General features: G+C 40.9%; 1 protein-coding gene across 10 annotated transcripts in view; it reads right to left on the bottom strand.

Moving 5' to 3' along the window:
* Nucleotides 1-1,768: 1,768 nt before the first annotated feature.
* Nucleotides 1,769-24,956, bottom strand: part of HIVEP1 (HIVEP zinc finger 1) — a 108,390-nt gene continuing 85,202 nt past the window's right edge. For 7 of the 10 annotated variants that reach the window (XM_085540247.1, XM_085540249.1, XM_085540246.1 and 4 more), the window contains 5 exons: nt 24,612-24,745; nt 23,158-23,333; nt 20,660-20,764; nt 11,627-12,144; nt 7,150-8,874 (listed from right to left, as the gene is read on the bottom strand). In XM_085540247.1, the coding sequence (XP_085396373.1) occupies nt 7,705-8,874; nt 11,627-12,144; nt 20,660-20,764; nt 23,158-23,333; nt 24,612-24,745 (2,103 nt within the window). In that variant the 3' untranslated portion in view covers nt 7,150-7,704. Of the gene's footprint in view, nt 2,323-3,905; nt 4,116-4,969; nt 5,079-7,149; nt 8,875-11,626; nt 12,145-20,659; nt 20,765-23,157; nt 23,334-24,611; nt 24,746-24,956 lie in introns of those variants that run through there. The other 3 variants (XM_085540252.1, XM_085540250.1, XM_085540255.1) reach the window with 3 other exon arrangements.

Below are 24,956 nucleotides of genomic sequence, written 5' to 3' on the forward strand. Positions count from 1 at the left end.
CTCATCTCTGAGTCTGCTGCTGGGAGATCTGCACATTGGGGGCTCCCTCTTTTGCCCTTGTGCCAGGTAAACTTGAGTTTGAACTGCATGAGCAGCTACAGATAGGCAGGTGGGGAAAGTCTGCCCATCTCCTGTACCTTTAGTATTGGAAGCTTCCCGTGAAATTGGATTAGCACTTAAACATTGTGTGATGAAGCTTCATGTCCCAGGCTTTGTAAATGCTCTCAAGAAAAAAAAAAAAAAAAAAGAAACACTTGTCAAACTCTTTCTGTATCGTTTGGGGACGATTATGGTGTTGCCGGATTAATTACAGTGCTTCTACATTGCACTCCTCTGATTCTACTATTAAAACACAGCAGAAATCAGAGTCTGTTTTGACCTTTATTCAGAGCCTCCTGTTAAAGTGACTTTCACAACAGAACCCAATTTGTCACATTTTATTTGTACTTTAATTTTATTATTAACAGATTAATGAAGCTGGTAATGGGTTTCCCGATGCTCCCTTTGGAAACGTGAACTGTGTCCCTTCCTTACATCAATCTGCTGTCAGCAGATGAAGCGCCTTTGCAGAACGCTATTAACTGTTACCAGAAGCAATTAGTCAAAATAGCAAGTCAGCTGCAAACGGAGAGGCTCCAAATTCCCTCAGTGTGTTAGGAACGTGAGAGAGCGGGATTTAGCCTTGCCAGCAGACACAAGCTTGTAGGGCCTGCAGTATGCGTCTGGGTTAATGACACGTAGAAATGCAAATGTATCAGACGGTAATTTGCTTGAAGGAGCAATGCCAGGCTTAAAAAAAGATATAAAAAATCACTTTCCCGTGTCATTAACAGCAATCCCCATTGTGCCAGAAATTGCCACCTTCTGTGCTTGGATACCCTCCCTGCTTCAGCCTTATTGATCCGTGAGTGAAACCCTGGCCACCCTGCAGGCAGAAGGACGCTGCTGCCCACCACACTAAGGTCAGGCTCTGAAAATGTATTATTTCTGAAGTATTCAACCTGAAGTATTAATTTCTTCTCTAAAGTACCGAAGTCCAACCTCATCCCAGATCCCATCCTGTTTTTGTTGGTACCAGAAGCTCAAAAGGTACTCAACAGGGATATGGGCAAAGCTCAACTCCCCATGTTTGGCACTACCATTGTGCAGACAGCTTTGTTGGAAAACCAGCCATTGCTCCTCTTTCTCTTCAGCGCTGTAAAGCGACGTGATGAGGCATTACTTCTGATGCACTGGTAACTGGAGCAAGTTACTTAATTGGAGTAAGAATGTCGCAGCCTTTGGTCCAACATTTGATTATTTGCACTCACTGGAGGAACGGCTTCTAGAAAAAACACAATGGATTGCCCAACACTCCTATAGAAATGGGTTCTCTCATTATCCAAACGCATCACCTGCTGTCCCAAATCACACGCGGCTTTTGTTCTTATAATAAGAAGGACCAAAAGGCAGGCGTTAAAAGGGGAGCTTAAAATTCTATTGAAAAAAATAAACACCCCAAAAACAGCAACCATGGTTCAGAATGTTAGAATAATTTGTGCAGACTTCAAGATCAAACACTGCTTGAAATAAAGACTTAGCCCTGACCTGTGTTCAGACTGCAAGGGGAGGAGGAGTGATTAAGATAATCTATGTTAACTTGGTGACCCCAAGTTTTGGCGTTTCACAGGTACAGCATTTTCTCAGTCATTCGTATCACTAAATGGACCATGGAATAAAACGGCCATGAACGCAACAGGACGCATAAACGTGAAAGAGACAGACCACGTGCTTTCATCTCCCTTTAATCTGTGGGTTTGCAGGCAAGGCTCAACACTGAGACTGGCTCCATCAAGGCTTGTGCTGATGTGATGCTCTCTGCCGGCGCTCGCAGGTGTCATCCTCCATCAGAAGGATCTCCCAAGTGCAAGGAAGAGCCAAGTACAAAATGCAAATACTTAGGAAGGGTGATTTGTAGAAGGCTCCGTGTAAACTATCATCATTTCCAAAGTGTCCCCTTTCTGTTGTTTTTCTCTTTGCTTTCCTCCCCCCCCCCCTCGCCTCCATCTACTGTTTCTACATCGCAAATGCTTTGCGCAGTGCCCATTTTCAGCAGGACACAAGAGAGAAGCTGGGATGCATTTCTTTGTGTGTGCCTTTTCTAATCTGCTTGAGCTGTCTGATGTCTTCATACCGAATATATCCTGCGCCTTTGATCTGAGCTGGAGGATGTACTGAGGAGGAACAGTGATTCACAGGAGAACAGGATATCCACAGGGAAGCCAGGTAACCAGTGCAGCAGAATTCATCAGCGCCAGGTGTGGGAGCTCTTGCTCTGAAACACTGTAAATAAGAGAGAGTCAGAGGTTATTACAGGGATTTAAATAAACAAAGAAACATGATTTAAACCCCCAAGCGTCAAAAAATGATTTCTGAACGCCCACTGGATCTGTTGGCAAAGCAAAACTCTGATGTCCAGAAGAAAACAGCAATATCTACGTGGCAAGAGCAGCTATTTTCCAGAGGAAGGTATTTGGTGTTGATGCTAAAGAACCTTGCTCATAAATGCCTGCAGTTGGTTTAGGTGAAACTCCTAAAGCACAAGAAGGATGTTTTAAGCACCTAACTTAACAAAAAGAGGACATGGTAGATGTATTGGAACTCACAAACAGCCTTCAGCAGGCCTGTTTCCAGCATCAATGCCTCGTCCGTGGTAATGGATTTCAAATTCACTAAAGAACACAGCTACAAAACCAAACAGGCCTTAACATTTGACCTTCTTAGGGAAAACAAGCCTCCTATTACCAAAGAAAACTAAGCATGCCTGGCTAATTTACTGATCTTAGGGCAAGCTTTCTTTCCATGACAGAACCTGAGGAATGTAAAGCCTGCTTATCTTTCAGCTAGCATGGTTTCCTTTGGTCTCTCATGGAGTATCTGCAAATCACCATTCACTGACCTGTCTGTGTGGAGGGGAGAAGCGGAGGGGCAAACATAACAACATAACAACAGCAACATGTTTGCCATAAGGCTTTTTTTATGATTCAGCATTTCTGGAACAAAACACGAACATCAAATCAAATAATTGCATGCTGTTACATCCTCGTTGCTGTTTGCTCATCCACCCACGGCCATTCCACTTAAGATTATCTAATAAACCATCTGAAGTATTTTAGAGTAGCCTGTTTTTATCCTCAGCCAAGAATAGAGTTAGCAATCCAGTGTTGTGCTAGCAATTCCAAGTCTATGACAGCAGTCTGACCCTCGACACAAAAGCCATTCATGGTTTCTATGTGACCTAAGGCTCTAATATTTTATATATCCTTAAAGATGGCCATCCATAGGTGTGGAGAGCCACACTAGGCAAAGGAGAATCCCTCAAGGGCGTGGAAGGACTATTTTAGCCACATGTTTTTTTAAGACATTCCTGATTTAACATTCACACTAGAGACGGACCATAACACTTAGTCTACGATGGCTGACACCTGGTGTTCATCTTACAAAGCCTGACAGCAAGGTAAGGACTCTCTGCTAGGGGATGTCTCAAAGGAACTTTCAAATGCAACAGAAGTAGAGGCCCTGCTGATGAGTCAGCTGAAGGCTTTCTCAAGCAAGCACTCTTCATTGTAGGTTATTTGTTTTCCCTGGCTTTTGGCAAGTCAGTCACACTAAAACTGATCTTTTTAGGTTTTGATTTTGAGGAAACCATCCCCACGCTAAGAGCATCTTTGAAAGGCTATTCATGGGTTTAACCTGAAGTGCTGATAAAACTCGGTGAGGATTATCTTGCAAAAATGAGGGCTTCTGGAAAAAGAATCATGAAATACAGCGCATAGTCCCATTATTTTAATAGAGTCCCAGTCCTAAAAGCAATATTGTCACATGGACTGCAAGGAAACAAGTTGTCTTCAAAATCTGATATTCACCTTACCAGCAGACATCATGTCCTGCAATGAGAAATCAATTGCGGTCCAAGCTGAAAGGAGAGCTCCAGGCAACCACTCGATTCTTTTTCCAGGGAGGGCCCCTGGCACTTAACAGGGAAGCATCTGCATGTCTCTCACAGAAGCTGACAGTGTCATGCCCTTACTGTAGCTGTACTCGTGCCCAGTCTTTAGCCAGCACCTGTTTGCACCCTGTTTATACGAATAGGTTGTGTGAAGATGCCAGACTGTGCCTGGGTGCGCAGAGGAGAAACACTCACCCTGGCCTTTTAATGTTTGAACAGCTGTCCTGGATTTGCCAGAGGATGTCTGACAGAGTCGTTAAAAATTGATCCCTGAGTAAACAACCCAATGCTATTTACTCCAATTCAGCTGTGATAATTTACACCATCTGAAGACTGCCAGTGCCTAATCCTGAACTGGCAAATCTCTGTGATGTTTGCTGCTAACTTGAACAGAAAGGATCCCTGTGGCAAGCAGACTGCAACTGCACACTGCTATTACTGTGCACTAGTATTGATCTGAAGGAGGAAAACGAAGATATCATGCAATTCAGATTGAAAATACAATTGCTAGCAGCATTCCCAGGTTCGTGCAAATGCCGGACAGCTGTGTGCAGGTGTCCAGTATAGATATTGATTACATGTGTGATTGAAGTGGAACCGATGGGCACTGACAGAGGATATGCAAGGAGTGTAACCTTCTCTCTGCTCTGGTTGTTTTCCTAGGAGTTTTTTCCCCTGTTGCCCAGTGCTACAGAAGTACCTCAAGGAAAACTCATTTTGAAACATTTTAGAGGGAAGGAAAACAGTATAGTCATCAGGGTGGCAAATGCCTATATATCTTCAAGGAATTGAAGATATATAACATATATAAGAAGATATATATAAGATATAACATGTCCTCCCAACCCCACTTGAACCAAGTCAGATATATCTGAGATCCTGCTTCAAATGAGTACTTCCTCATCTGTTTTATATGGTGAAGTGCGGTGACTGCTCACTGTCTCTTGGTCAGTTTCCCCTGTTTTACTGCTGTTGACTTACCAAATGACAGACATCTGAACTTTCTTCATTACAACATTATCTGTTGTCTTGTCATTCCTACTCTTCAAGATATGGCTTCCATCTCTTGACCTTGTCATCTTCAAAACACCTGGAACAGAAAAGAGATGCATGTAGATGGTCTGATTCACCAGGCTGAGTTATCTGTTCAATTGGTGGCTGCCTCTCTGTGCCACTACGGTTTTTCCTGTCATTAATCCTCAGAACACGAATAATTGCTAGCTAAATAAATATTTAAGATGTGTATATGGTAAATCTCTGGAGTTTCTAAATGGTTAGTAGAGTGAGGACTTCAGGGCATGTGGAACACCTACTACTTAATCCTTCCTGATAAAATTCAGGGAAGTACTATCACTTGCAATTGCATTCAGAATGTTGGTGACAGGCTTACACTGCTGTAAACCTGCATAATCCAGCCATCTTTTTGTCACGCTGTAGGTAAACGGCCTCAAATTAAACAGCATAGTTCTAGTTTTTTGGTAAGTGCTCATTTGATGCCAAAACTAATGCAAAGTTTCTAGGGTTGATTAACACCAAACCCTCCCCTGGTTCCTGTAGCAAGGCTATTAAGTCATACATAATGCAGCAATGGCTTTCTTTAACTTGGGCTGGTTGAGGTAATTTCACCCTTGGTATAAATGATGATGATGTAAGACACACTGACATCACCACACGCTTATAAAAAGAACATACAAAAGCACAGTGACGCTTTACACAAGTGGCTGCACGCAAGACGCTCACAACTTTGAAGTCCGATGCTGCAGAGCGCTGAGAACTCTGAACTCTCATTAACTTCAGTGCAAGTTGAGAGTGCTTCATGGTTTGGGTGCTCAGCCTTCAGTGGAGGCTCCACACGATCAGAAACGTCACCAATGTTCAGGTCTGATCTGAGAGCAATTTCTCATTTCTAGTACATGCATTTCTAATAGCTGGATTAGTAAACCTGGCAGATATCACAGTAATAGAAATGATTTTCTGGTCATGAAGTGCTCTGAAAGCTAATAAAGCTCACTCAACGTTGCCTACAGATTCACAACACACCTTCATGGGATAATGCAATGAGTACAATGCAAGTACAGTGCAAGAGCTGAGAAAAGGTTAAAAAGGGATCTTAAACATTGCCATTCCTGAATACAGGCATTACAAGGTGCGAATTACTTCTCTGGGCCGGATACAGGAGTTGGACTGTGAACTACACAGCTCAGCTCACATTCAGCATCGCTCCTCGTGTTTTTACGCTTTGCTTCCCACCCTTTTCCTCCAGCTGCTTTGTGCGCACTCATCCCGGTTATTTTCATTTAGGCAACTCTGCTTCTAATTGACATCTTCCAGTTTTTGACTGGAATTAGTTTGTTCAAATAGTTTTATAGCCTTTGTAATCACTGCAAGAACGTGAGGTAAGGGCACAGCGGAAAAACCAGCTCTATGAAAATCACAGGTCAGCTGGAAACTTCCACAAATGCGTTTCCTTGCAGCATGCGAGGCTTCTCTCTTCAAGCAGCTGAACACATTAACATTTTCATGGCACCTTGCACCATATTCGCTGTGCGCAAACACCATTTTATGCAGCTGCGTGACTCTGGGATCCACCCATGCCTTATATGCCCGTAACAAGTTTGTCAACGTAAGGGCACACGAATCGTATGTGTAAAGCCTGTTTGTTTTTTAAATCCCCACTAAGACAAAGTCAAATTTAGGGAACAATTAACTTAGTTGAGTTTTGCCACCTGTTAGGCAGATTTCCGCAATTACAAACAGACATAGAGGTATTCCTTACTCATTTAACAGCATTTTAATTTTGATAAAAAGTGGCCTTATCGTTCAACATTACAAAAACATGCCATCTTGACCCTCTTCCCTCGGGGAAGCTTTCAAATTTAAGGGATGAAGAGGAAAAAAATTGGGGCTGGTGGATGCTCACTGTAAAAAATAGCTGAAGGATTCCCTCCCTGCTTCATCACCGCCAGGTGTTTTGCAGTGGAAGCTTCTGTTCCAAATGCCTAAAGAAGGCTTCCTTTCTCTTACAGCAGGTGAAACCACGTGGGCACATGCCACAGCCAACTCCTTTTAAACTGAACGCAACTGGAACGATACTAAGATGACTGAGTCGAGCGCTTCTCCAACCACTGGGTTGCATCAAGAAGGTACAACGTAAGCAATGATAAAGTCAGTAAACAAAATTTTACTGTAATATTTCATAACACAGATACTGTATTTCTCTTTGAAGTGTAAAGCTACCGTCTTACACAAGAAAGATGGACAGACCCTTTTCCAAGACTAATATGGATACAATAAATATGGAGTTTTACATACTAGATCTGTACACAGAAACTTTGTCCCACAGCCATAAAAATTTACATTTAACAGTGCAACATATAATTTAATCATTTATTTATCTGACACAAGATGTTTACTTATTAAACACAAGCAACTACCTGGGTTTAATATACATATTTTATATATATATATTTTATATATATATATTCAACAATCTGTACAGGTTTCTAAACATAAAACTCCAAAAAGGCACAATTGTCTATACAACATGTACAAAAATGGCTGGAGCTGACAAGAAACAACAATTATTGGTCAAGAGTTCATGATTGCACAAAGATTAGTAATGGGTTTGTGTCAGAAAAATGTGCTTTAAGGAAAGGAAGGTTTGCAAAGAAACCTGTAAGTGTTATAAAAAAATAAACACGATGGAAAAACAAAAACTAGGTTGCTATTACGAGTCTATCCTCATCGTCACTGCTGCCATCGCTAAACTGCACCGTATTTTGCCTCCGGGGCAATGCTGCTGGCCTGTGTACCTGTCTGTCCGGAGAGACAGTTCGATGGACCGGGGACTTGGTTGAAACATCAGAATTCACTTTAGAGCGAGGCTGTACCGGGGAAGCTCTTTTGACCTGAACCAAAGAGATGTCGCCCTTTGGCTTATTGTGGTTGGCGAGGTCAGTCCTGTCAGCATCACCTTTCCCTGGCCCATTGAGTCTTTCATAGTCACTCGCAGGGGCAGGCTCTACAAGGCTCTTCACGCTGTACTGCTGGCCAACGGCAACCACCTGAGGAGAAGCAGCCCTGGCCCCATGGCCGACGTCGGGGAAGCTGGCAGGAGCTGGCTCTTGCTGGACGCCACCAGCTTTGCTGCCTGCAGCTGGTGGTTCAGAGGCTCCTTGCCCATCCGTGCTGACAGGGCTGATGGAGGGGATGAGGGTGGGCAAGGCAATGTTCAGTATCTGCAAGCCTGGGATGTGCGCCTGAGGGCTGGGCTTGCCCTGGGGGGTAGCGCTGGCAGTCAGGACCTGGAGGCCCACAGCATTCAGAGTGATTCCAGGCGGGCGCATCTGTGGGGCTATGTTTGTGTTTGTCAGGCCTAAGATGTTCACCGTCTCCATGCCAAGGGGTGGGAGAGGCTGCAAGCTGGGCGCGCTGAGACCCTGGATGCCTGGCACATTGATCTGGCCGATAGGAATACACGGCACAACGCTGTTCACTTCGGCAACCCCAACGGGATTCGTGGTGGCACCCGAGACGGTGCAACCCACCTCGCCAAGGCCGCCTGTAGTTCTGTGGATGACACCAACAGCAGGAATGGTGAGTTGCACTGGCCCCGCTTGAATGGGTACAAAGGTGGAGTAGGTGGCCAGGCCGGCGGGGACCACTTGAAGCCCCCCTACTGGCACCATGCTGTAGGGGGCCTTGGCCTGCTGCTGTGAATGCAGCGGAAGGTGGCTGAAGAGGTGTGTCTGGTTAGGCCTCAACTCAGCAGAATGCAGTGGGGTGCTGGGCGGCTTCTCCTCCTGGATTTCAGTGTAGGGCGATGCCGTCGTAGGCTGCAGGCTCTGGTCCGCGGGTGACGAGGGAGAGCTGGCAGAGGGCGTGCTCTGGGAGAGAATGAGAGGGGACATGTTAACAGGACGGCTGCTGTTGCCCCCAGGTTACATGGGAGGTTGCCTGGCATGCTGCCAACCCTCTCACACTTCATTTTAGACAAAAACAACAACAAACTGGTTCACAGTAAATGCTGCCCAGCTTGAACAATGAACTGATTTCCTTCCTTTCTTTTTCCAACTCCTTCCTCTCCCACTAATTGAATTTTCCTCTCAGGATTATCCTTGCTCATTTCTCTTGAGCACCAGTACTCACAAACATTGCTGAATATCCTCTGTACATGGCTGGGTGCTTTTTTTTTTAAGGAGGAAGGCAGCTTTAGAGAGCTGTTTATTGTGAAAATCACCTCAGACAAGAATGTTAAATAAGCCAGCACTTCTGATACACCAGGTCCACTTACCAGAGGCACTGCAGCCTCTGGAAGGCAGGGACAGCATCACAACCTATTTGTCCATTTATTAACCTAACTGAGAAAATGGGTGACAAGAGAAGGATGGTAACTGCAGCACTCACTGATGCTGAGGTGATGGATGGACAGTGGAGTGAGGTGTGAGACCCACATCCCACTGCCACTCCATCTTGCCTTGGTTTGGTGCACAGACCTGGACAAACAATTGTATCACATACTCCCTTCTCATGCAGACTCTATTACTGGCCAAGGCTGGTACCTGCTTTCCTAAAAACACCTAAATCAAGGAGTCTTAAAGTGCAGTTGAAGTTAATTTGTAATTTTAGGACTGCCTATAATACACAAAGAACAGCACAACTTAACTTGCTTTACAGAGTCCTAAACTGCAATCCAGCGGATTTGACCATACTCTCAAAAAATCTCCAGAGCAGGCTCAAAAACAAATTACTAACAGAAATATGTTTGAAAACAGCTAGTAGGAAATATGCTGGTTAAAGGTGAATAGGATTTATTGACCACACAGTGTCATCTATTCTAAATGGGTAGACGTGTGTCAGAAGGAAGTGAAAGTCTTTCTCAGGAATAAGCACTGTCTGACGCTTCACAAGAAATCTTGTTAAGCTGGTACAGATACTTCTGAAGGAACACACAGCCTTCCTAAGCTTGCTCGATCCTTTGTCTCAAAGGCAAGAAGTTGGATCCAGAAACATGCACGATGGGAACAGACTGCAGGTTAAACATTAGACCCACAGCAACCACCTCCTCTGTCTGGGAAAGGAGGAGGCAGTCTGGTATGGAATTACTGCCTTGTACTACTTACATGCCTTTTTATATTAATGTGGAGAACTGCAGGAGCTGTATAAAACATTTTCACAATGTTATCTGTGTGAATATTTTCTTGAACCTTCAGCAGTTCTGTTTGATTAGAGTAAAATCAGTCAAACGGTCTTCTTGGTATCTATGGATAGCAGCTGATACACAACACAAACATTATGGTCCTACCTTTTGTGACAGATGTCTGCAGTGACCACGATCATTACATCTTTATTCCCTGTCATACTACAAAATTGCTCCAACTCATACTTGCCACATGGACTCACAGTTCTTACAAGCAGGAATGACAGGACGTCAAACAATGAAACGTGGCAACAGTTTTTACTGGTCTTCCCTGCCAACGGTTCATTATCTTAACTCTTTTAAAAAGCAAATTCACAGTAGTAGATATTTTCAAAGCACAAGCCACTAAGTACCTAAACTACAACCAAATCTTTACTTACTGTTCATGATTTTGAAAATTTCCTTCCGCTTATCTTTCTGTAAAAGAATGCATGTATGGGTTGTAAATGCTACAGTCATCACAGAGAGGGAGGTAATTACTCCTCTACTTAAACTATACAATATTTTGCATCATATTTTTTTCTGGGCATTACTCTGGGAAGCCCTGCTGCCCTCACGGTCTAAGTAAGAATTCAAAACTTTCAAGTGATATCATTAGGGTCAATGAAGTATATGATTCATGCTGTCCCCGTTAAATTCCATTAAAATACGGCTGGACTGTAAAATGCTCAACACCTGCTGGCTCCCTGTAGTTTTACACACACTGGTTGCAAATGTTACTGAACACACCTGCTGTCTTGCACATAGACCGACTTCATCTTTCCACATTCTTTCTACCTGGAATAGGCTTGGACAAAACTGATCCTTTTCCTATCAAAACGCTCCTTCATTTGGAGAAAAACTGAGAGCAGTGGGAACTCAGGTCTCAGTTCTGTGCTTCAGTTTCCTTTTGTTATTCTGCAAAGGCAATCCCTGGATTCCTTGAACATATGGTGCTCATTCTAAATCTACTGCTAAACATATTTGGGGAGAGATAAGCAACTGCACAATTTTTTTACAGCAATAAGGCAAAAACCTTTGGGACTAGCTTAGTCTTCCCTGGAAGATACCAATGATTCCACTGCAGCATTTCAGAGTAAAATGACTTCTGAATTTTATCACTTTCCACTGAAAACTTCATGACCCCCACCATACGTTCATTCTACATATCACTAGTATCCAGTCTCAATTGCAATACATTCTACTAGCTCCAAACTTAACCTGAAACGACCACACCCCAATTAATCCTTTCAGAAACGATGCAGATGGAATAACAGAATTTTAAAAAGCAGTGCCACTACAACACTGTTGTCTCTACAGTCCTACACATTTGTGCTTCGGCTACTTTCAACTCTTTTTAAAGCATGAGCCAACAACTCTAAGAATGAAGGGCAAGACCTCAGAAAAATCACCAACGTGATCTTTAAATAACACTCTCACCCCCAGAGCCGGATTCCTACCTTTGTAAGAACTGTGGTTGCTGCTGAGGAGTGGGCCGCAGTTGTTTCTGGATCGGGGTAATCCACGGACATATGTCGACCTGGAGATGCAGGAGCAGAGTCCACCAGTGCAGTACCTGCACTGTGGGGGCCAGCTCCTCTCTCTTGGGCTTTGTCCTCATTTTCTTCCTGGTGGGTGAACTCTGCTGGTGACCTGGAGGTCCTGCTTACTGACTGCGCAGCACTAAGGACAGTCATCTTTGTGAGCAGCGCTTTTGGGAGACCATCCATAGAGTCCGTGTGAATCCCACCAAAGCAGTCCGGTAGTCTGCTGTCCTCATCAGCACTTGTGGCATCTTGCAGGCCATGTCGAGAGGGGTGATGCTGAGGGCTGGCTGTCACCGAGGGGGTTGTGGATAGGACTGACTCAGCTTGGCTGTCTTCATCATCATCTTCGTTGTCATTTTCATCTTCATCTGCACCATCAGATTCCTCTGCATCAAACCCTGACCGATCACAGCCCAATCTTTGCTTCTCTCCTGCAAAAGCAAGAATCAGAAGTTAAGCCAATGAAGGCTCCAGATCGATAAGGAAAGAAGTAGGAGGGAGTGATTAGAAACACCAAAAAAATATAATGCCATGTGCATTTTTCAGTTTCTTCCCATGTCATCAAAGCAACAAGGAAGATTTTCACTTTTGTTTTCCAGTGTACATATTAAATTATGCAGTTACATAATCTTTCATCTCCTGTTTCCCCGTTGTTTTCCACCTTCTGGATTTGGTTGTTCTTTTAAGCCATTTATAGCCTTTTGCTCAAAGTCACCCTTCTCTCTTTCGCTTGGGGAGAAGTGAGCAGATTCCTGCTTCATTAAGTTCCTAGTGACGACATGCAAAGCTCGTCTGCCAACCTTCGCAGTGGGATACTCTCTAGCTGGTTCTGACTCATAAGTGGGTGTCCTTGTACCCAATATGAATCACTGCTGCAAAAGGTTTTGAAAGATACAAACAGAAAGACTGGGGGCTGTTAGTCAGGAATCTGTCTCGTTAGCAGGCAAAAGAGACCAAAATTAGACCTTACCAGATTTCTCACTTTGTTCACGTTTTGAAAGAATTATGAACAAGTCACCCGAGATGTCCTAGGAGACAAGAAAGCCCTAATTCTATAAAAACTTACTTATGCATGAAATTTTACCCCAAAGAAGAAGCCTTCCTGACTTCAGCTCTTACAGTCAAACTGGCACAGATAACTTTGTGCTGTCTATTGGTAAATTTTTCTACGTTAAACAGCTCTACTGCAGCTTTTCCCCTTCTTTTATATCACATCTTGGAAAGAAAGAATCTTTCTTTAGTAAAGAGACAAAATCCCATCTGCTGTATCTGATTCCAAGCCAGACTGTCTGGGATCACATTTTATAAAAAGACAAAATGCTTTGGATGCACTAATATTTCATACTTGATTAAAGGTCTGTCTGCTGAGCTCCCAGAAAAAATATCAGCATAAAAATCATTTGGCTCTGCAAAAGCAGGGATGGCTGGTTAGCTAAAAATGTAAGAGATTCTGTTCTGGGGGGGGGGGGATCTGCACAGCAACTTACTATTGAAATGAACGACTGTGAAAAAGAATGAAACCTTTTCTAGAAGTAGAATGCATTACAAATACATTAGGCTGCTAAGTTACCAAAACGAAAATAAGCATCTTGAGCTGTAGGTAAAATAAATGGGTTTAATTGAGCTACCTCTCAACAAGCTACCTACCATTATAAGCCTTTATGGTTTCAAATGAGCAGTGCAATTAGGAACGAGACTAATAGCTTCTTTGAAAAAATCCCTCTGTAATGATTTTGCCCCTCTCTTGCCTACACAGTAATTTGTACATTAACTAAATATGGAAAATATAGATTTTCTACATTTTCTACAGCAGGCATGAAACCGAAATGTTATTAAAAAATATGTTAAACCCTCCAGATCACTGGAATAACAATAACAAAATATGGCTTACGATTTTATCCAGTCTTCATTTATGATTCTCATCTACAAAGTCGTTCAAAAAAGAAAATACATAATTTGTTCAACTGCATTTTCTCCTCATTTCTGTCATTTCCATTCCTCATTTCTTGTTATTTAATACTTCTTGATAATTAATATGCAAAGCAAAATGATCTATGAACTTAGAATGCTCACATATATTTGAGTTTTGAACAGAAACGAACTCCCTCAATGCCTCTGTGACAGGTGTCACAAATTTCTCTGTGTTTTACACCTAAAGGATGACCTACGCGTCTTGTATCTTTTTAAATACTGCATGGGGCATCACAAGGCTTGGGTTTCATGCTGTAGTATTTACTGGATCTCTCTGTAGGTTACTCTTCTCCTTACCAACGACACACATCCATCTCCTCTGAGAAACTGTACTGCTTCTTTTGTCCCCTTCTCTCTAAACGAATCACCTTTGCTATCAAGTTGGACGGCCATCACAAATGACTGTTTCCACTGGCAAAAGAAACTACTTGAAGTAATTAGACTGACACCGCATTTTTACAACAGGAAAACTATATGCTCAAATGTGCCCTGATTTAAAGTAAGAAACCGTATTTTCAAAGCAGCACTAAGAAACACTACATGGTTTACTATAAAACCCTGCTTATGCAGAGCATTTTCTGCATTCTAGAAGCCTTCTGGAAGGAAAACATGGAAAGGGAGAAGGGGAACTATGCGTGGGACACAGCAGTGCTCTGTGGGATATAATTTCCCTCTATTGTTTCTCTGTTTACCTCCACCCCTTATGAGTTTGCCAGCTTCTATTTAAAAGTAGTTACCTGGGGCCAGAGCCTGCAATGTAGGCGAGGTGACAGCAATGAATACAGCTCCCTTACTCCCACACTGCTTTGAAACATCAGATGTAAAAAAAACAAAGCATTCCTGACTTGCTTGCTTCGGCAATGTGAAAAAAGACTGCTCTGCCTTCCATAACTGTGTGTGGGTCCACTGAAACAAGAGGTGCCCAAGCTTCTGTAACCAGTCATTCCTTTAAGCATCACTGTACATCAGTGGAGGTGTGGGAGGACCTAAATCTAGAGTTTAAGGAGGTGGCAGAACCAAGCATGGTCTACCTGAAAGTGGTATCAAGGCTGTGACCACTCATGGTTAAAGATTCTTCCTAAGTACCATCCTGTTAACCTAGGAGTGGTGGACCAGCTCCATTTTTATAATTCCACTCTGCCTGCAAGTTACCTTGCAGTTTTAATTAGGAAAAAAATAATCCTTTGCTTCCTGTCTTAAACTATGCACAATTACAACTGTATGATTATGTAGCTAAAACATACAACTAGAACTCAGTTTTCAAAAGGAACTACTGCTGTGTTCAGCTTTGTATGAGGTTGTGGGATATGTCAAGAATTCAAGGGCCACTAGCATGTTAGGAAATGGCTTTTGGTGTGAAAAGTCACAAATTTCTTCTGAAACCAAAACCAAAACCAAACAATAGCAACAATAATTAAAAACAGGAAAAAAAAAGGTAGGAAAAACACTTAATAAGGAAGAATGCCTTCCCTTTCTCCAATGCATGCCTGATCCAAAGCCTCTTCAAGTTATTCTGCACATACCCTTGAGCATGGATGAAGCAGCTGCCATCAGCAAAGCATGCTCCCAGTGGGACTCCCTAAACACCTTCCTGGCCATGCTGCACTTCTCTCATTTCCACCCTTTGCTTTGAGAGCTTGCAAATATTACTGAAAATGCATATCCAAAGTCCTATGTGATCTCAACCTGTAATTCTCATGTTTCAAGAACACCCAAAAGCTGTTATGCTCTGTTACACTTTTTATACTGATATCTTACCCCAAAGCAAGAAAGAAAAATACTGAAGTTCTTTAACACAAAAGCATTAGTTGAAATTATCAGCATCCTAACATGTACATTAGTAAACTGCACTTTAAGTCCATGCACTGCTTTTTCTGTGATGCTATTAGGTAACTGATGCAGGGATCTCTATACAATTAAAAGCTCTTCATTTTTTTCTACAGGAATCTGTATTGCGTATGGTTTTAACAACAGTCATCTAGTCCCCACTATACTGCACAGTACCAATTAGACAGGCTCTTCAGAATCTAAACTTACAAGCTGCCATTTATATATATATATATAAAAGTTGTATATATATATAAAAGTCCATCACATGACCTGGTTTATCATGTCCTACAGACAAGCCATTTCTGCAGTAGTTAAAATGACAGTAAGTTCAATGGCTTGTAACTTGATCACAATTGGGTAGATCTTCGGGAGAAAAGTAAAATGTGCATTCTTGCTCTTTCATTGACAGGAAGACCTGGAGACACACGTCCAGATTACTTGTGTTTTACAAGATTAAAAGGAAATGGAAGCAAGCATATAGACTAACCATAGGTATCACTATTAGCTCTGCTTATCAAGATTAAAGATATATCCTATTAAGTATCTGTTTGTTTCCATAATTGACTGCACTACACTGAATGGCTTTTAGCACCAGAGTAATTCAAAGCAACGCTTATCAGATCAAATTGTGTAGTCATCTTCTGTTAGGGATTAAAACAAAATTTATATACTCTATAAGCATATATAGTATCTAACAATGCATGCATTTGTTTTCTTTCTATGTACGTTCTTCATCAGACATAATAAAATATACGTACACTGGAGCAATGAAATATTTGGAGTATGGCATCATATTACTGTTAACTTGAAAGTCAAGGTCTGTATGTCATCAACACACGCTTTGTTTTGCTAAAGAAATACTAGCTCAGACTTGCCTTCTGCTTATTGTATTAGTCTCGTAGTGGACCATTTCACAAGCATTCAAACAAATTAAAAAAGAAAGGGTAAACAAAGTACTGTTGGGTGAAACAACACTAGCACCCACATCCAGATTCTACATCTCCTTGACTTTTCAACTGTGCTCATTGGTTTTTGCTGACTGATTTCAGTCTTGCATCAGCTACTGTCCACTGCTCATCACCACCACGCAGGACTCACAGTGACATCTACTGGGTTAAATTCAGACTGGTAATAGCCACTGCTTCTCAGAGAAGAGGGAAACAAATAAAAAGTGAGCTTTTGACTTTACTTCCTAAGAGTAAGGAAAATAACTAGGCAAAACTCAACAAAAATAAATGAATAAGGGCAAACTCTTGCTTTAAAGAGATTATTTACACCTAAGTCCTCCTGGGTATCCTATGTATTGTAAAAGCCACCCTAGCATTAGCTAGTCTGTTCACAGGCTGCAGGTGTAAAACTCCTGCATACTTAACATATATCTAGTTGAAGACAAGGCAGTGCTATTAAAAATTAAAGAAAATTAGTCATGTGAGTTCTGCAGACCCAGCCTTCCATTCTATTTGCAAGGGGAGGATATCACTGTAATAATTTCCATTTATTTTTACTTCTTATACGCAGGTGCAGTGAAAACACAGACTGAGTCATGATTAAGCTAATGAAGAGCCGTGGAAACTAATTTAAGATCTGCTATGATAAGTAAGATATAGCTAATTAACTCAGAAACACCGTATCTCTAGAAGGGTCTATTTAATATTGCAGAAAATGAAAGTTTAAATATATATGTAGTTGTATACATGTAATATATATATGCACACACATATGATATGCACCTGAAACTTAAAATTAGGATTTTCTGCAGGTAAAGTAGTGACTATTTGTAGATAACTTTTTTTTTTTTTTTTCCCAGAGACCATGTAAATAATTTCACACCTATAGATTTCATCGTTAAATAACTTCACTGTTCACATTTATTCAGGAATACTCTACCATTCACATATTAGCTTACATATGAAACATAATGGGTTCACACTTATTAACTATTTTAATTTGAAGACAAATTGTTGTTTTTAAGACTGAATAGCAACGTGTCCAGTCTCCATGGCAGAAGAGGATATCCCCAGTTGCAGTCCGTCACACTAAATAGTTCACCTCGCCTGACAGTTTAATTCAGATATTAACATTCCTTACATTGTAACCCTGTATTTTGGTGACAAGAACATTCCACAGGACAGAAGATGAAAGATAAATGGATGAGGAAATGGTTTTGAATACAAAAACCCAGGCCAGAAAGTATTTACTAATACCCAAATGATGACAAGTCCAAACACAAAGAACGCTATGTTAAAAGCTCTGATCCCATGTATTCGCAGACAGCTAGAGAGCATCTCTATTTTTCCCTAGATGTGACAGCACAACAAAATTTCAGCTTCTCAAATTACTGAAAAAGCAGGCTCTGTGTTCACATGCCTGCGTTCAGGATGGTGCACTATTCTGTACTCCTTACTCATATGCATATGTTATTAATCTGAACTACGATCAGGTCAAAGCTATCTTCTGATGTCAATCATCATGACAGCCTGCGCTTAAAAAGCACGTGCAAAACACTCACAGAAATGCCAGATTCCTTAGTAAATAAAAGCCTGGTGGCTTCGTTAAATTTAAGGCCAACTCTCCAAAACTAATTCTTTAATTCAATGTCTGCTGAAAGAAATACACCTTAGTTATTTGAAGGAAAGTTGCTGACACTGCTACTGCCATGAGAATAACCACTATCTGGGTAAAAAAAGAGACATTCTGTGGGTCAGGGAACCAGACAATCTTGCACAGCTTATGGGAAAGAAGAAATTTTATTTCTGAGGTCATTATTATTTCCTATTACATCTTCTGACCTTCCTCCACATTATCTCACATTGCCTTTCAACTAGGGAAAGACCCAGCAGACCTCTGGCTCTCAGGGTAAGCTCCTTTCCCAAGCCCAGCTCTGCCAGAGTGGGGCTGCCTGGATAAGGGGAGCCAAGGGATGGTGAAAGGTACTCTATGCAAGGAGACTGCCTACACACCTCAAAAAAACCCCACTTGCTTGCATTTCAAATGTGGCCAACAAAATTAGTACGTACAGCATTTCAGACAGCACAGCAGAACCACCTACATTTAAAGAGCTCACGTGGAAATAATTCACACTTTTCTTCCTCTTCTTTGCCTTAAAGATGGGCCAACAAGCAAGTTCCTGAGTTACCCAGAGAAACACCCTCCAGCGTGGCTAGGTGAGGTGAAAGATTCAATCATATGTTTTAAATGTTGAGCTACTCATTGAATGTCCGTGGATAATTGTAAATGCACTGCGTTGTGTGGCAACTGGAGAAGCTGGACTGGTCTAGCTGGGATAGACATGTGTTTACCATGGACTTAATTACCCTGCCTCTTGGGTGGGACTTTTGTTTCTGAGTTCTTAGTTAAAAACAAGAGACAAAAAAGGAAGCATTACCTGTTTTGTTCTGATAAAAAAAATGCACTGCAGCCTTACAATTCAATACCTGGAAGAACTTCACGGATTCATATGGCAAATTCTGGTGATGGTTTGCCTTGTTTTGTGGGTTTTGTTTATTTCTCCCCAAAAGAGAATACTAACTTATTAATTTCTGCACTGAAATAAAAATTATTTGTCAAGGAATGTAGTTTGTTTATGGGATAGTTATACACACCTGTATCAAACCATTATACTATATGTATGGACTCTGTGTCTTTCAGTTATATAGTCCTACAGCCAAAGAAAAGCCATCTTTCAACAATTGCTTGAAGTGTTTTTTTTCTATAGGGTATTACTGATAATCTGTTAACATTTGGAGCATTTACCATTACACTAAATAGCAAACGTATGTTAATTGGGAATATCAACTTATTAATCAACACAATGTTTTCACTTCCTAGGAAAAAGATACATGTGGTGTTATTTAAAACCAAACAAAACGAACCTACAGAACAGTGCTTAAAGGAGTCACAACAATTTTTCCCTCATGTGAAGGCTGAAAATGTTAACGAACACTGTCTGTGTCTGAGCGAAGGACTGCAAGCTGTACTGTTGCTTACCTTCTGTGTTATTCTTTTTGGTACCTCAACTGCAAAGGAGGATATGTTTTCAGCTTACCAAAAAGGAATATATCTAACAATGCTAAAAAAGGAAAAGGCAGATTTCTTGGTACCTAGTGCACTACTGAATCACACTAGTTGAGTCATATTCCCAGAATTATTTAGAATTAGATTCAAGCCAATTCGCTTATTCTGCTAGCAGTTGTCATATGGGAGCAAGTGCATTCATCTTTCTTGCCCTTTATTGTTTAAATGAAGATCGCCAATGCTTTCTTTTCTCAAAACCTCACCCGCAATCTAATAAACTATTCCACTTAAAAAAGAAAAATTTAGTGCAAAGCTCACGCTGCTGCTGAAAAGCAGGAGCATGAAGAAAATGCCACCACTGCACTGAGACGTGCCAAGACCCCAAGGAAAGCGCTAGCACACAGTCCTGACATACATCTCACTGCATCTGGTACAGATAGATTTCTTAATGTCCTGAGCAAAACACACGTGAACCCAGTGTGGCCCTCCTCAGCTCTCCTCAATCTCACCTCCATTTCAGCAGAGCTGTTTTGGTATGTAAGACTTACAGAATTTCAGTTATTAGCAAATAATTTTGATAATGCTCTTGGTGCTAATGGAAGGGTAGAACAGATCCAGATGAAAAACTCCTGTTTCTTCTTATTGATTTATGCCCATTCATATCTGTGAAGCAGGTCAGCACTCTACACCAGGAGATCATCAGCCTCCCTAAAAAGCCTATGCAAAGCACACAGCAAATATTTATAGTTCTGGGTAGTGAATTAGTGATACAATTTACAAAACATGTATTCAAAAATTTGACAATTTTATGCAGAACTATTTTACATTTTACTATTTTTTTCCCAGCCAAACAGCTGTTTTTCTGGTATTTTCAATCTTCTCAGATTTATCTGTGAAACGGGTAAAGTTAAACTGCATAACACTTTGTGAAAAATTCAGCAGCAACATATCTTTAGCATATGCTCATCATTTCTTTTAGGGAAGGTTTTTCCAGTATTCCTTGCTCCCTTTGGCTACCTTCTAAGGCTTTCCTCTCTGTATTTTTTTCCTGCACTTCAGAAAAAAAGGGTAATAAAGGGCAACAATAAAATAAATCCAACAATGCAGCAAAGAAAAGATTTAATTTCTTACCAAATTCCTCTTCTCCATCTTGGTCATCTATTAAGCCTACCGAGACTCCCAGATCCATGCACTTCTTGCTATGTGCCTTTGACTTCATATGTTTTGTCAAATTTCCTTAAGAAACAAACAAAAGCAAAAATGAACTGCTCTTCGCTTACACAAATGTACGGTGATATAGACACAGCATGTCCATACCTCATTCAGCTACATTTACAACCATGTTTATAATTTGATTTCACGTCTGGCAGAGCCCTGCCCTTCAATGTAAGTTGACAAGGGTTACGGCAAGTTCATCATCCTCAATGCTAGTGCGCCTCTGGCTCAGTTCTTCGCCAAGATAAGATAGAATAAAATGGAAATCATGGAAGATTATGCATTTTGCATATGTGTAAAAAAGTCATTTGTTTCTGGCAAATGTGAAAGACTAATCTAGTCTTCAAAATAATACTGACAGAAAACAACTATGTGGAACTAAAGTTCATATCTTGCAATTCTTTTTGTACTGTATGGATTCTATTTCAGCGTAATTATTTCCATTGACAACTTAAACAAACACAATAATTTTATTCAAAATGTGAGCCCAAAAATGTTTGCTCTGAATTTCAGAGGTGAATTCATAAAGCTTGGGAAGCTTCGTGAGCTGCTATTCCCTCTTCCTTAAGCAGAAGAAAGAAAGTATGGCAACTATCATCAAGAAAAAGTTAAAAGTTAAAAACAGAGATTTAAATGATGAATATGTGAAATGTATGAGGGCCACTCCAAAAGTAATGCCTCCTATTTTATCCTGTTGGGCCACAACATCCTACACAGATATTGGTGGTACGGCAGTAGAATTTGAACCAGAATTCCCACCAGTATCCCACTGCATTTTCCTGCTATGGGACAGGTGGCAGCAAAGGGACAGCCTGATAAAATGACAACTGACATGGAAGTGCAGATGAAGCAGAAGTGTGTCAATGAATTCCTCTATGAGGAAGAAATCCACTGACATTCTTCAATGCCTAGTGCACCTTTATGTCACGAGCAGATTATTACAAGCGCAACACGCAGGCTCTTGCTGGTAGCTGGCCAAAACGCATAGCTCATGGTGGTGAATTGAAAAGTAGTGTTTTGTAGTTGAGAATCTGCTCTATAAAATAGTGTTGATGTGCTCTTTGTATCTGTTGTAGTTTCCATAGAAATGAATAGGAGGCAGTACTTTCGGGGCAATCCACGTATATTATCGTAAGTAACAGCCTTCTTCAGACTTTACATTATCTTACAAAATTCAGTTTCTCTGAGGTATTTAAATGGAAGAAATTAATGTGGGTGAAATGCTTCTGTGGCTGTGGAATATTTAATTCCTACTTTGAAAGAAGACTAGGATTTCACTCCAGATTTTGAAATGATCGTTATGAAGCTATGTGGCATTGCTACTGGCTCACAGATAGCAAAATTCTTGGCCTTACATGCTGTGTGAAATTATTGCCTACACTTTCTTTTCATGAGAGGTAGTATACCAAATGTCAAGCATCCAGATCCAGGTCCAACTCTGCTAGCAGTGGCAACAGTCATGGTTAGCAACGGCAGAACATGAAGCAAGTACAAGTACCTTCTACAACCGAAGCACGTGACAATTTTAAATGGGCAGTGCTTAATTAATGGAATTGGGCCAGCAAGCCTACTATGCAAAAATCCTCATCAGAATTTACTGGGTTCACAATCCAGCATTTAATTTTAAAGACAGTGCAACAAAGCAACATGATGCCCTAAGGTGTAAGGAGGCAATGTTAGTTCATCACACATCTGAAGACTATCAGTCCTATTTTCTGCAGTCCTGTGAAGTTTTCTACCTAAATGCTGAGTAGTCTCAAATCCTGTAAATACGAATGTTCCTGAGGTTAGAGCTGGGGAGAGCAGACCTGAATGATACTCAAAGCTGAAAAAAATGTGACTGCTTAGAACTTTTCACTATAAGTCTTTTGGCTGTGTACATACCCCAGCTCTTCTATTTATTACAAGTCTTGGATCTACCATTGTTTAATATCCATATTAAAATTTTGATGTGTTTAAGTACTGTCGTAAACAGACTTTAAACACCATCTTTGGGTCTTAGAAGATTAATGAGGAAAATAAACTCCATTCTTCCAGGGTCTAAAAACCATTTTAATACAATAATTTGTTGAGTGCCAATAGGAGCACAAAATAAGCCCACATCATACGTCCAAATAATCAGTGGGGAATTAAAACTGTGTTCCTATCTTTGCTTAAGGTGAGACCTAGCTTTCACCATATTTTCCTTTTCCATTTCAGTTTCTAACCTACCACGAGATGCCTCACAGTTTGTTCATATAAACAACATGATTATCTGAACAAGCAGACAGAAGGGACTGCAAACACTGGTAAACATTAGACAATAAAACTCCACAGCAAGATAACCTCTTTAGAGCATGGGCAGCCAGATTTGAGAACTGGGCTATAACACAGAAGGAAAAGAGGGAAAAATGTACACAGAGAAGTGCCTCTACCTTTAGTTTTGAAGGAGAAGTTGCAGTAATTGCAATGATAAGGACGGACATCTGTATGTGTGCGAATATGCTTCTTCAGCATACTGGGTTTCTTGCAACGTATTCCACATTCTTCACAAATATATTTCCCTCTTCCTCTCCCCCGAACATACACATAGTCTTCATTTGATTTGTACCTAGTAACAGCACCACAAGAATAAGGCAATTGTAGTTGAGGGGAAAAAAATGTAGTTAGATCAAAATAAAGAAACTATAAAAAAACATAAAAACAACCTGTGCATTTATTTGTTAAACTTAACAATCACGAACTTGCTTAGAATCAATGGTGCATCTTTTGAAATAAAGGTACCATTTGAGTCTAACCATTTCAAGATTTCAAATTTCATATGCAGAACACAGGATCGTACTTTTATAGAGTCAGCTCTTGGAAGTGAGTTTGAGGACCACAAGAGAGCTTTAAAGGAGCATCTTTGAGGCTTCATGATGGATACAGGGATGGAACAACATCAGTTATGACTGTGGGAAAGTCTTTCAAAATCTGTTAATGCACTTCACGCTCAGCCGACTGGGACCATCTCTTGATGGAAAAAGTCTCTGATGCAATCCCAACGTTTCATCTCTCTGCTCAAGGATACCAAATGTTTAGCTTTTCCAAACTGGTCTCTGTAACATCTGGGGCTGTGCAGAGGCACGGGGTGGCTGGCAATAGCCTACCTGCTGACCCAGACTGGGCTCAAACTATAAACCTGTAAATGGAAAGCCCTCTACAGACTGTTACCAATTACCAGAACAATAAAATATGCACCATTTGTGCCCAAACTTTTACAAGTGTTATTGGCACACTCTTCTACGATAAATCCTGTTTTATAAGATGTTGCACATGGCACAACGTTGCCGTTAAATCTAAAGCAACTGTTATTCAGACCAGGCAACTGATTTAAAACTATTGCAGTGCATGGACTAGGACTCAGTAAATATTCCCATGGCACTTCTCAAATCAGGACTTCTGCAGCCTGCGTTTACCACAGCAAACTGCCAGATAGCAACTTAACTGCAGTCTGCTGCTGAGCCCCTGGACTGTATCCTCTCTGGCTACAATTTCACTAGCTTGCTGTAGAATACACATTATTTATCACAGAAGAGAAATACAGGAAAAGAATTTACATCTATGGCTGTATCTAGCTGCCTTTACTGCTGATTAATGTTTGCCCTTTGGAAAAAAATGAATCACGCTGCCTATTGTTCTCTATTTCATTACTCTTTCCCAACTCTCATGGCTCCATGCTTCTGATGAATATCCATTTTTCACAGAAGCATAAACCAACTTTCACAGACCACAAAATGGGAACTGCTGTTTAAAATAAATCTTAACAGGAAGCAACATCTCTGCAAGGTCTAAAATCACGATAAAGTATCTTCCCAGCAATATCTAGTATATAAAGTATAATACTTGCCCTCCATCAAAGATTTTCACCCTTCTTGGTTCGCTTTTGATAAAGGAATTTTCTTTATCATGCTCAGTGCTTGATTCGGAGCTTTCCTTATTGCTGAATTCAGATGCAGTTATTTTTTTCCTATTTAACGCTCGCTGAAAGAAAATGAGATATTCATACATTTATCATTAAAATTAGTATCTTTCATACACCATTCAAATATGCAAAGCATTAGGAATAAATGCATAACTCCTTTCACAAACCACCATTATAATAACTGATTATTTTAACATATTTTAAGATACAAGAATCAAAAAACATCTTTCACTAAATTTCTTTTCCACTACACGCTGACTCTGTTAATGG

Source organism: Coturnix japonica, chromosome 2 (assembly GCF_054131305.1).
Source record: "Coturnix japonica strain WE chromosome 2, WE-NBRP24, whole genome shotgun sequence".
NCBI lineage: Eukaryota > Metazoa > Chordata > Aves > Galliformes > Phasianidae > Coturnix > Coturnix japonica.